General features: G+C 33.6%; 1 protein-coding gene across 2 annotated transcripts in view; it reads right to left on the reverse strand.

The window, feature by feature from the left end:
• The window catches only part of PPP4R4 (protein phosphatase 4 regulatory subunit 4), a 59,135-nt gene that overhangs the window by 12,448 nt on the left and 33,077 nt on the right, over window positions 1-13,610 (reverse strand). For both annotated transcript variants that reach the window (XM_071745712.1, XM_071745711.1), the window contains exons 8-16: window positions 9,841-9,962; window positions 8,498-8,620; window positions 5,819-5,988; window positions 4,797-4,916; window positions 4,359-4,436; window positions 3,419-3,502; window positions 2,355-2,537; window positions 1,489-1,594; window positions 573-720 (exon numbers count right to left, since the gene is read on the reverse strand). In XM_071745712.1, coding sequence (XP_071601813.1) covers window positions 573-720; window positions 1,489-1,594; window positions 2,355-2,537; window positions 3,419-3,502; window positions 4,359-4,436; window positions 4,797-4,916; window positions 5,819-5,988; window positions 8,498-8,620; window positions 9,841-9,962 — 1,134 coding nt within the window. The remainder of the gene's footprint in view (window positions 1-572; window positions 721-1,488; window positions 1,595-2,354; window positions 2,538-3,418; window positions 3,503-4,358; window positions 4,437-4,796; window positions 4,917-5,818; window positions 5,989-8,497; window positions 8,621-9,840; window positions 9,963-13,610) is intronic.

The following is a 13,610-nucleotide window of genomic DNA, read 5'->3' on the forward strand; positions in this document are numbered from 1 at the left end:
AAATATGATTGCCAGGTCCCTACTTGTTCGGAGTGATGAAAAAAAATAATTTAAAAAATAACAGAAAAAACACTGTCTAAAAATTAGTCACACATCCACTCCTTTTATATTTCTCTCTTCTTTTTCAATTTCCTTTAATGATGAAGCAGAAAACTTTTATGTAAAATCTATGCTAACTTTTAAGCTCAGAGCACTGAAAGAATAATTTGTGTTTTACTCTACATATGGTGACACTGAAGTGGATAGAAATGAGTGAAGCTACATTTCCCTCTCTACACCCATAAATCAGCACATTACTATCTTCTCATCTACTGCTGGGTCCTCAGTCACACTCTTCCCTTCACTCTCAAAACCCAACACTTATGATCAGTCCCACAAACCCTCAGATTGACCTGCTTCTGTATTTTTCTACCAGTATTCTCATTTTCCCTTACACCTTTAGTATTGCTTACTCTAAAGGTTCTGGATCCTTTTACTCACATTCCATGATTAAACAAGACATAAACATTATTTCTTCATATATTATTTAAAGCTTTTTTCCTGTACAGTGTTATGTACTCTTCATACAGTACCTCACATTTGCCACTGGATCATGTGTAAGTTCGAGCACAGGTAGAAAGAAGTATTTACAGAAGAATGATTTTGAAAACAGTTCCATAATGAATTCACAAGTATCTAAAAAACGAAGTCTGTTCCAATAACTTTTGCCTTGTCCCAGTTCTGAAAAATAAAAATCCACAGATGCTATCAACTATGTTTTCAATTCAGCTAGAAAGCATTTCAAACATTAACCTGTGACTCAAAAGATCATAATCACAGTCATCAAAAAGCATGCCTTTTCAGCCTATCTGAATTATTTTCTCCAGCATTCAAAGATAATTTCTCTTATTATTTTTTTTTTCAGAAATACAACCTGTCCCTTTAACCATCTGAAAAAGCTAAAACATAAAGTGAACTACGTGCTGTGTAGCAGAAATCCCAGAGTACCTTTCAAATCATGTGACAGGTTTATCAAAATTACTGTGTAAACATTAAGGATTGCTAATGGGAACTACTGAATCTACTAATGTATCCTTAAAACACATAGCACAGACCAGAATGCACACTTGGGTGACTAACTCATTCATAAACTGATTTCTGAGATTTATTCAGCACTTCTTATGCTGAAGCCTCTATAGAATTTTACTTCTATAGAAGAATTCTGCTTTGTGCCTTGCAGCACCTATGTCTAAACAATCCTGGATTCAAGAAGTAGAGTTCTGACATATTATGAATTTCCCACATCTATCTCCCAGTTCCTTTGTGTAAGCTACAGACACATTCCTCACATATGCACAATAGGTTTTCCCTGGTGACAATGTGAGCAACCAAATGTCTTCTAGGCATAATGCCTTCAGTGATGACAGGCAGTTACATGGAATAAATACAACCATAAGCAGATCTTCAGACAAAACTAACTTGCATCTCTAAGTAATCAAAGAATCTTACGTTCAATCAGTTTCTGGATAACCTCCTGCCTCTGTTCTTGTTTGCGATTATAGCGTAAATAAACGCAGAGAGTTCGAGCAGCTGCTTTTTGGACTGGCAGAACGTTCTTGAAAGAAAGAAAGAAAGGGAACACAATTAAACATACCTGAAGGAATATGAATGAAAACATATAACAGTTCTAGATGTAGGAAAAATAACTAAAAATATCTAGCTATATAAATTTTGAAATAATCAGTATCCTTTAAGGAAGAATAAGGAAGTCTGGCCAATTCAAGAGACACCTACTTCTTTATCCTTTCTGTCTATCTCATTTACTCAGCTATTTTATAAATGCCCTAAATTGTTTCATGTTGGGAAGGCAGCTTCTATATTGTGGGTGTTGGAAAATAAAACAACAGTTTCTCCTACAACAGCTTTACTCTTGAATTAGTTCAATAAAATTTCAGACTAATAGCTCTAAATTATAGTTCATTTTCAGAATAAAGTGTTCTTTTATAAAGAATGGAACACAACGCAAAGTAATGTATGGAGTCAGGAAATAGAAGGCATATCTCAGAGGAAAAGGTTCTGATATACCTAGAAACAAACTGATAATGAGCACAAGGAAAGGAAAGAAGTCTTAGGTGGGAGGAAACATATGACAATCTGTCAATCCAAATTCTGCTCATGAAATATGGGGGTAAATTTGCACAGCAGTTTCCCAGTCTTATATAAAAAGCCTCACTGCCTGATGTACCATATGCAATGAGAAACAGTGCTTTAAAATCAGTATCATATATATAAAATACTACACATAGCAAACATCTGGGGTCATTGTTTTAAATAGTGTAAACAAAGAAGCAAAGGAAAGAGATGGATGGGCTCACATTTGTCAAAATGATTGTCAACATTCTGTGAAGAAAACGGTAATAAATCTGATCACTTGATATGATATGAGGAAGACATGCATATTTTTGTAGTAACTTCTCGTGAGTTCTCCATTTTAAAGAAGTTGCTGCTCTCTGCTCTGCTGTTGTTAATGCAGGAATCAAGTCAGGAATAGACAATAACTAGAAATAAAAATATAAATATAAAAAAATTATACATCTTCTATCTGTGTGTCATGTTACTATGATTTAAAAGCAAATCACAACAGTGTAAGAAGGAGAGAGATTTTAAGGGATTAATTAATTCCTCTCCTGAGACAGGATCAGATACACTGTAAGCATTTCTAATAGGTATTAGTCTAACTTGTTCTTATAATAAATTTAATCTTTGCTAAATAGTAAATTCCACTTAATTAATCAAAATGTATGAATGTACTTAATTAATTAATTAATTAATCAAACACTTAATTAATCAAAATGTACTTCCTGAAAAAAAAAATAAATAATCACCGTTCTCTTTGTAAGACCCTTTTACAGATAGAAATATCATTGCAACAGCCCCCCTTAGTCTTCACTTTCTCAAAGCAAAGAAATCCCATTTTCTCTATACCTTCTTAATCTATGTAGCTTTACAATAGTCAAACTAAATTCTCTTCTGCAGTTAATAAAATGAACAGACTGACACATGACATTGCACTTGTTCTGTTATATATATATTCATGGAAAGCTGCCACAAGAGTATGAAAAAATAATAAATTAGGCATTAGCTATCATTCCTGTAGCAGGACCAGGTTTTGTTTTAACTTTAAGATGGTATTTCAAAATTGATCTATTTTAGCAAATCTTTGGTTAATCAGATAAAGAACACAGGCTGTCCATTTTTATATTGTCTAATCTTTGAAAATATATTATTTTCATTTTCAACTTTATAAAGTTGACAATCAACAAAACATAAAAAATTTCTATGGCTCAGAAGTAGAAACTAATAATGAAATCCAAAGTCTGAACTACTTGGCTGCTGCCTTCACTTAGAAAGCAAATTTCAAAACCATGAGAAAACTCACCTTGCTTTCTGATCCATTGTTTTCTCCTCCAGTAGTCATTAGTTCCAAGATTTCAGGAAGGTGACCTACCAGGGCATCTAATACCTATTTAAAGAAATGTTTAATGAATGAGGTCTGAATATTAACCTTACTCAATTTTTATCTGTCAGAAAAATATTCCTGCTTACATCTCTTACATTACTGCTCTCTTACATCCATGTTAAAAAAAAAAAAAAAGAATGAGATGCAATGTGTTTGCACTGAGGAGGACTGGGATTTAAAATAGATGTTTTAATGTGGTAGGCTATATAAGCATTGTAGATTTCAGTTTAGGAAAACTAACTACAGTTTTGATTTTTGCCAATACTACAACCAGTGCTTTCTAAACTATTCACAGCAGCATACAATATTTTAAAATTAACATTGATTCTTCAGAAACACATGTATTTCATAACAGTTAACAGCCTTAAAAAACACAAAGAAGTGTTTTTTACATTCATCAGCTGAAACCTAAAAGAAGTTTCCTGATTTAAGAAAAACTGAACTTGATACATTGAAATGAAATATCTAGCCTTTATTAATAGTATAGCTCTACTTTCAAATGTAATAATTGAAACTAGACTTGAGAAGTACATAATTAATTATTTATGGCACCAATGCTGCCTGAGGTGGTATGAAACATAAAGCATACAATGTGTTTTATTATGTAGATAATTGAATCAGAATCAAAGCAAGGAATTTTTCAAAATCACCAGGTTTACCAAATTCAAACACCTTCCTATTTCCCTCCTTTTTGTTCACAGAACACTGGCTTATTTGTGAAGTGTCTGTGAAACAGAAGTCCATTGTTCTTGCACTGTTGACCCTTTCATATTGTACTGTCTTATTGCAGAGTTATTAAACATCAATATAATCTGCTGCAATGTAAGACCAAAAAGAAAGTCCAATAAAAGCATATTACCTCCAGTGACTCATCTTGTAATAGTGTAACCAGCTCTTTATGTATTGAATACACACCAGAATTCAAAAGTTTAGCAACCTAAAAAATGACAGTAAGATAGTGAGGCCAAACACTTTTCGGTTCCATGGCACTACAACTACTGTACTACATGAGCTTACTTTACAGCAAGCATGAAGGATGGTTGCAGAACAATTGTTTAATATCAGCCTTCTAAAGTTTTGTATAATAGTCTTATATAAAGAATGAGTTAAGAAACAGGCCTATTAACCCAACCATGAAACATGCTTTAAGAATTAACCCTTTTCCATATTAAAAAAAAAAAAAAAAAAAGACTGGAAATCTTGTTTTACCTCATGTTCCTTAGGATAGCTAACAGTCTGCTATATGCTTTAAAAAAGATAAAATAGAAAAATTAACAATGAACCACTATAGACTTACTTCATAGAAGCTTATGGCCATAGTATATCTGACAGAAACTTCAGGGTCATGACAAAGGCAGAAGAATATAGAATATAGTTCTAAATGGAAGTTCTTTGGATCCACAAACACAATCATAGCCTGTGGAAAGATAATGTCTTTAATTAACTGTGTAGCTAAAGGACCACACTATCAGGAATTATCAGATTAAAACAATTAGTTACAACTAGCAAGGCACTTGGGAGAAGACAGACTGTAATTCTAAAGAACTGTCGCATTTTTCAGTGTTATATCAAAAGACAGGTACCAGACAAGTTGGAGCTGAACACTAAACTGGATTTATGCATCTTCCAGACAAAAATCACAAGACATAAAACCTTAGTTTTACAAATATTGTTAATGTTTCCATATACTAGTGGAAGGTGCAACTGGAGACTTCAAAAACAAAGAATATTTCAGCAAGCAGCAAAGCAAGCATCTGAATGTTAACATAATTGTATGTGTATATACCTGAGCTGTGCTCAAATAAACCAACAGATGTCTACCTACATACAGGGTGTTTGTCTTCAAAAGGCAGAATAGAAATAATTGTCTACTGGCTCTCGGTACAAACATTCTTTCCTTAACTAAAAATGCAGAAAGTCAAAATATAAAGAAGATTTACAGAAACATGAGTGGTGAGTTTAAAGACCTCACATAAATTTGAAAATGCTTTCTGTGTTCAGGCAGGAACATGATTAAAACACGGATCAAACCATTCAGATTCAATCTTCAACTCCCAGGAATGCCATGAAACACAGCACATGCAAAATTCTCTCTTGGAGACTGGGGACTCTGTTTCTGAGCCATATTTTCAAAGACTTTGTGCTAAGGGTTTGAAGAAATGTGTAGAAAAGAATAAGATCAGTGACCTCTTAGAGCAGGACCCTCTCAGACAAACCTGCCAATAATTTTCTGAGGCTCTGCAGTAGGAATCTTTCCTGGTAACTCTCTTGGACATATTCATGACACAAAGTATTTAACCTTAAATTAATATTACTTACTGGAAAATTGTATGCACAGTTCTTCCTCACTAAAATATACTTCTTTTCCTGTTCCAGAGTTTGAAGTTGTAGTTGATTATCATTGTGTCCATTTTCCTGCTGTAAACCCAGAGTGGAAAGCTTCTTATAAAATTCCAAAAATCGTAAGTGCTGTTCAGGAGTAAAAATGCCTTAAAAAAAAATAAAATGCAAAAACCTTATTTTCCTCATTACAAATGCTACTAATAATTTCCAGAAATAAAATTATTTACAAATTTATCAAGTATGCCAATTTTTATCCTTCCTTCCCCCCTTGCCTTGAGTCTAGCAGAGTACCAACAATGCACATTATAGAGAAAAAATGATAAAAAAATATGACAGCCAGCTATAACAGTGAATCTAAATTTCTGTTTAGAAAATTCTTGAAATGCTCAGGACTTTAACTGCAGGAAAGTGGATTTTTTTTGCTTGTTCCTTAACACCACAACACTGTTTTTTTCTTGGTCAAACTTTTAGATGTTTAGGAAGCCTGAATAATGTAGATCTGCAGAATAAAGAATGTATGCCTGCAGAAAGTTGAAAAATTGGATCATGCTGCTACAGATAATAAAAGTGCATAAGAATAAAAATAGGGAACTTGAAATGGGTTGCAACTATCATGCAACTTCAAAATTTACAAGTCATTTTTTAAGTCCATCACTAAGAAGAGAACTATTAAGGAAAGGTTCAGTTTTCTTCTAGAGAGGGAGGAAAGCTATCAGTGATTGCTATCAAGAAGGTTGAAATGCTTAATACTTTTATTTTCTTACTCAAATTCTACCAGTACCATCAGGCTTGGTAAAATTAATAACAGTAACAAGGACTCAAGCTTTAAATAGAGAAGAAACAGGTCAGTGAATACTTAAACATGAGATATTTTAAAGATGTGCAGGATCAGATGTGTTTCATCCCAGTATCCAAAAGTATTTAAAGTACTAACTGCTGAAATCTGAAATCAATGCGATGTCAAAATAGAAAAGAGATGAAGTGGTATTGATATTTCATAGTTTCAGAGGGGAAGAAGAAGCCATATAATTAATTGCAGGTCAGTCAGATTACATTCACGTTGCTGAAAAATTTGGAACAAAACCCAAAAAATCTACTTGTAAATACCAAAAAGAACACAAGAAAATTAGTTACAGCCAGCATGAGCAGAGCAAAGCCTGTCAAACTGATTCAGTTTCATTCTAGTACTGTGAATACAGAAGGGCCTGTGAATACAGAAGATGCCATAAGGTCCTATTTTCAACCTGCAAAATAAAGGATCAGGAGAGACAGATGAAAAACCATAAAGGTGTTACAAAACTGATGGGAAAAGGAGTTCAGAGAAAGTTACCTGGGGCTCAGGTCCTAGTTCTGGTACTACTTACTATTTTCATTGGCTTTTTGGATGATGGTTTAGTGATTTTGATTATTAAATATTCTAATATCATCAACCTAGGAAGGAGACTGCCTGTTCTTCTGATAAGAGTTTAAAATGATCTTCAGAAACTGGACACACGGTTTTAAAACTTCAGGTTATTTTTCCATTAGGACAGAAATAATTTAGCATGCTTAGCCAGATCCACATCATAGGCTGCTCCTGTGCAACTAATGTCAAATTTATATATTGTTTAAAAAATGCAGTTTTTAATACTGAAAAATGTAAGGAGAAACATAGCCTGGAAGACACATGAAGTAACTCTTTCACTTTGTTCAGCTCTCATAAGGTGTAACACTTCAAGAAAAATTTTAATTTGCCTGGCAGAGTAAAGAGAGATCAGCAATTAGTCATCCAACCTAGAGAAAAGAATAGTGGAAAGACACGATAAACACAGGATTGACTGTTCTAGCTCTAGGTTTCTGTAAACAACAGTTGGACACTGTGGAACAGCCTTTTTGAGTTATTCATAGGATTCATAGGTCACTTTGATAGCCTCTACCATGATAATAAAGGATCATTTATTTAATATCTATAAGAAAAATCAAAGGGTTTAAGAGTCTAGGGGGTAATTCTTTATAGTGTAAACCCATCATTCTATGCTGTGTCTCCCCAAGTAAGAACTGTATAGAGGGTGTATGGTGGGCAGAATGATGAAGGAAAGATCTATTGTACACAGGTGAAAATCACAAAAATTACAGGTACAGATTTGGCAGCAGCTGCATATGGGAATCCACATGCTTAGGTTGTGGTTTCCTTTCTACCCTTAAGTTCTTTATGGGCCACACTCTATACTGTGCCTCAAAAAGAATATCAAGCACAGAACTGAACATACACAGCTAACATTACAGTCTGTTTTCAAAGTTTTATAGTTTCTAAAGTTCAGTCATAGGATTCAGTCTAGAATATGCAAGAAGAAATCAAAATAAATCAGTCAAGCCAATCAACACAAATCACCATATTTCCATATCTGATCCTGTCTGAACGTAATAAATCCAATAAACAGACAGACACCCAAAGAGGAAATACACAAAATCCAATATTTATGCAATAGTCTATTTCAGACTTTATGCAATAGATTGTGGTGTACTTTTGCTTCCATATTTCCTTTTCTAACTATAATCCCATTTGATCTATTCAAATCTGGATATATGCCCAAGGCCTCCAATTTTCCACTCTTCCACTCTTCTTTTCCACTCATTCTTTTAAGATTTTTTTTTTTAAAGAACATTAAGTCATACCATATAATCCATTACACAGTTTCCCTAAATGGAAAGATAAAGAAAGCAGAATAGATTCATCTGATTTGAAGGATTTTTCACAGAAAGATTTCACTAAGGGGAGCACGGTTTGACTCCTATCATCTGAAAAACAAAAGAAATTTTAAAGTTAGCCATTTTTCAACATCAAAAAAAAAGAGCACAGAAACTGGAATTCCATAATAAGGTATGAAAAATATAACTTAACATGCTCAGGAATATTCTTGGCAGACATTCACTGGAGATAGAAAACAAGAATGACATACATAGTACCATAATCTTAGTAGTAAATTTTAACACCTTACATGCTTTGTTTGTTTGTTTGTTTTAGGGAAAATGCACCCCCCAGTATTCAGAGAATATAAGAACAGTCGATACCCTTGTTCACCAAGAATACAGGGAAAGAATACTGCAGTACTCCTATAACAAGATTTCCTACAATACAGAGAGATCAAGACCAAACATGACCACAACAGTAAAAAAAAAAAAAAATCTGGGTACGGTGGAAATGAATTTTTACAACCTAGTTAGAAGAAGAGGTTGAAAATCTTTTGGTAAACAATAAGTGCACAGAGACACAAAATAATGAAGGGGAGAGGAAAGACATTAAATAATTTAGAAATTACAGAAAAATCCAAGCACTCTGTTTTGACTTGTTTTAAATAAAAGCATTGTATTTTAGGATTTTTAAGTTTTAAAGGGATTAGTATTTTTTTTTAATTGTAGATCAACACCAAAATTCATTAAGTAATTACATTTGAACAAAATTTCTACGTTGTCCTGAGAAAACATTTTGATATTGTGACAAAGAAAAACTAGGATATAATTTTGGGTCATCTGCCTTCAAAACATATAGTTGCCACTTCAGCCACAAAACCAAAAATTACACAAAGCAAATTTATTTTAAAACATTCCTTATAATTTTCTTAATAATCTCTGATTGCTTCGTCTATGGACTTTTTTTTTGTCCATTAGCTAAAAGCAGTAGTGAAGTCCAGGTGTTGCAAAGAAGGCAAGCTCCAGTTGGTAGTTAGGAGTAGTTTTATTTCAATTAAAAGGCAAAAACAAGGTAACAGCAAGAAAAGCACAAGCAATGGCATCTCTTGGGATAACTTTTTGTATTCTGTGTGTTGATAGCACTAAGTAAATACTAACAAACCTATATATTCCTCTCATTTATACAGTCACTTTGTTCATTCCATTTAACCATATTATTAACTTGGAATAAGATAACAGATTTTGTGGACAACGGGTTGGCTTTTCCTCTGCAAGACATGGAAAAAGAAAGGATGAAAGAACAAGACTGGTATAAATTAAGTTCTTACCTGCATCAATCATATCAAGCAAATTCACTAAGGTCTCAAAAGCTGCAAGGCGGACGCTGCTGCCCTCATCTCTTGCCAGTTCTACTAACTCAGGAAGCACCACAGTTTTGGTTAGTTCTGTCCTGCAAAGTGAGGCAAACAGTCAAGAGAAAACATATAATGAAGCAATATTGCCATAGCAAAAGAACTTCCTTGCAAAACACATTTAGATATTTTTCAGCTAGTCAAGAAAGAAAAACTGACAAGTTAAAAAAATTCTCCAGTCAATGTCAAGATTTTTTTCTTTGTCAGCCAAAAAAACCATGCAACCTTAAAATGCAAAACTTCATCAACAAAAAATCATTCAAGCTTTGAATAAATCCAAGAAAATGCCATCTGAAAAAAACTCAAAAGTGACCAGCTATTTCCCTGTGTCCCTAAGAAAACTCTTCTGACTAAACAGGCAGAAACTGCTTGTTGCAATGGCGCAAAGCCAAAAATTATTAAATGAGTCATGTTGGATTGAATTGTCTGGTAATCTTATGCTTCAAAGATGAGCCTTCCTTACAGAGGGTGAGCAACTACCACTCAGAGAAAACATTAGTCAAATTATTATTCCAAACACTAGCTTTTAGGCTTATTTGAAAGTAGTAAAGAAAGGCTTTTGCTTGCCTCTTTTTGCCTTGGTAATTACTAGCACTGTCTTCATGTGTGATGGTCCTGACAACTTGTTTCTATACACTGGCAGCAGCCTTCTGTGGTAGGCACTGACTAATATTAGGCACCTCAGAGGTAACTAATGAGGAGTTGAATACTCTTGACTCAGTAACATTTGTGCAGTAAGGTACCTGACATAAGAAAGATACAGAGATTCACGCCTTGGAATAAAAAGTACAGTTTCTGTAGAAGCTACCAACCAGCATAATTTCCCCTGTCCCTTTGTACAACTGATTCATGGTAGCTGTGGGATAGGAGGTAAGATCTTTTCTGCAGCCCTATTATCCACAAGAACTGGGAAGACATACCCAGTATTTTCACCTTTTTTTCCTGTCATGTTCTTTTTTTATTTATAGCAGTCAAGATTCCTGGTGCTTGAATTTGTCTATAATTGATTTTAAAAGTCCATTTTGTCGTGTTCTCAGGTATGAGCTCTTGGTCTGCTCATCAGTTACTGAAAGCTCTGGTAAGTACCACATCTCAAGAACAGCATCTCAGCAGCTCACAATAACCCTGGCCCTCAAAGTTTATACTGCCCAAAATGCAAAACTTCGGGGAAAAGCTGATAAAAATTACACCACGTGAGCATTGAAAAAAAAAATCAAAATTATGTTTGACACTTGAAGCAATGGTGTAAAAAGAGTTTAGACTATGCCATTTTAGCCAAGGTTTTGAATACATTATTGATCACAACCTCCAGAATGACAGATTTTTACTGAAATAAAAATTATCCCTTCCAAACAGACCAAACAACTTGTAGCTGTCCCTTTTGCAAGTCAATAGGAACCATAGCTCTTTCAAATGTTTTTAACTAGCATCAAAATTATTTCAACCTTACAGTTATTATTGTTACCAGCAAATCAAGATGCATTTTAGAAATATTCTTTCAAACATATAATTAATAATTCATATAAAATTATGAGAAAAATTACATTATATTGTTTAGTGTTAACATCACTAGATAGTAAAAATAAGCAATGAGATGGTTGTCACATTAACCCTTTAACATCCACCAAAAAATGTGCTTATTTCTGCTTACTAATTTGTCGTTATTTTCCTACTACACATTCACCCTGAACAAGAAATAGCACAATAGTTTACATGCCAAAAATATTGACAGCTCACCATTTGTTATGAGATAAAGGAGTAAAGCATCTAAATCATTGGGAAGGGACTAGACAAAAACCTGAGAGAGAGAGCAATGCTAAAACTAAACATTGGGGATGAAAGAAAGAAAAATATACAGAATGGATCACTAATTAGTAAGTGTGGATTTAGCCATATTAAAGCAGTATTCTAAGGCTGACTAAATTGCCAGTAATACTGTCATTTGCTGCTGTGTAACACCTATCTTATTTTAAGACATTTAGCTCCCAGGTATAATAATGCATTCAATTTAGTTAACAAAACAGCTGAAAGCAGATTCACATAAACTGCTCCTAAATGCTGCCACTAAAACAATGTTTTGGCTCCCAACAGACTGATCCACAGAGCAAAGCAATCTGCAGCTGTACATTTTTAAACATAAAAAAAAAGTTTTCATTTCTATCTGAAAGGAATACTTTTTTAACTATACATATATTCCAGGTGAGAGTTATTTTATTCAGATAACATACTGACATAATTTAAAAAATATTTTGCTGCATTATGTGTCACAATTAATTTTCAAAGCCAAATTCACAATTGTTTCTCAGCTCTTGACTACAGGAGAGTTAACTGAGGTTAGAGGAGTGAAGGAAATGCAGACTGTAAAAAATCCCAGAAATCAGGAAGGAAAGAAAAAAAAAAAGAGAGAGAGAGAGAGATAACTGCTTTGGAAACATGTTTCTGTGGATTTCCATTTGGCGGCATCATAAAAAAACTTCAAACTACTATGACAGAACTGTAGAACTGTCCCTCCCTTCAAAGGTCAGTAGATATGCATTTAAAAAAATACCCAGTTACTCTGATGATAAACAGACCTCTCTGTTTCATTCCTCTTTGATCTCCATTAAGCAGATTTAAATTATGTAAAGATACATGTGCACAGTAAAAACAAACACAAGCTCAAATTATTCAGTAATTCAGTTCAGTAAAATTCATGTTTAATTTTTGTTTTACATACACAAACACTATTCAGTTCTTTTGTAATCACAAAGTTCTTTTAAATGCTAAGACATTCAATATGGAAAGCATTTAAATGATTTATTGTGCTAACTACATTTTGTTATACAAGAAAGTACAACAGATAATTACACTAAGTGAGTGTTTTCATATTATTCATACCGTCTGAGCTTTTGCAGGACAAGGACCTTGCAGCAGAATTGCATAATGCACATCTATAAAATTATTTTGAACATATATTTTTGCAGTATTCCATGTCTGAGAGGACAATCACATTGCTTCAGGAATTTCTGGTTTGATTTTTTTTTCTTTTAATAACTCAAAATCTAAACCACAACATAATTTCCCCCCAAAAAAAGATTAAAAAACCTACAGCCACATGAAAGCATCTTTTCTGGCAAAAAACAAACAAACTGAAGTGCATATCTTTCAAATTACATTTCAGATTCAGTCTTGCCCTTGAATTTGCTCATAAATCCACCATTTTAAAGACCAGAGGAACTGCTTTAACAACCCATGTATCCCCACTGCCTAACACAGGACAGGGAACCTTACTTGATATTTTCTTCAAATGTCTAATAGAAGTTACAAGGCTGTTGGGTTTTTTTCTTCCTGATACAGTAACAGGTGGACAGACCTGGGATCTTAAAAACCCAATCCTGTGTGGGTAGCTAACATGTTCTATTTATTAAAACATAATTTCCAGACTTTTCTACTCCTAGATGTGCAATACTGACAGTTTGCAGGCTTAGAGGAAAAGTTAATACTGAAATGAAATTTGCTTACAAAACACATTTAGCATCCTTTTGCAAAAATCCCCATAGTAATTATTAGAACTGTTAATATTTGGAATAATCCTCTTCCATTTTTAAATAACCCCTAAAGATATCAATGACTAATTGAAATTATTTCAAGAAGCCATAGATGAACTCATTATTCATAAAAAAATATATTGTACGTATGGGTCAGCA

This window comes from Heliangelus exortis, chromosome 5, assembly GCF_036169615.1.
Source record: "Heliangelus exortis chromosome 5, bHelExo1.hap1, whole genome shotgun sequence".
Classification (NCBI taxonomy): Eukaryota; Metazoa; Chordata; class Aves; order Apodiformes; family Trochilidae; genus Heliangelus; species Heliangelus exortis.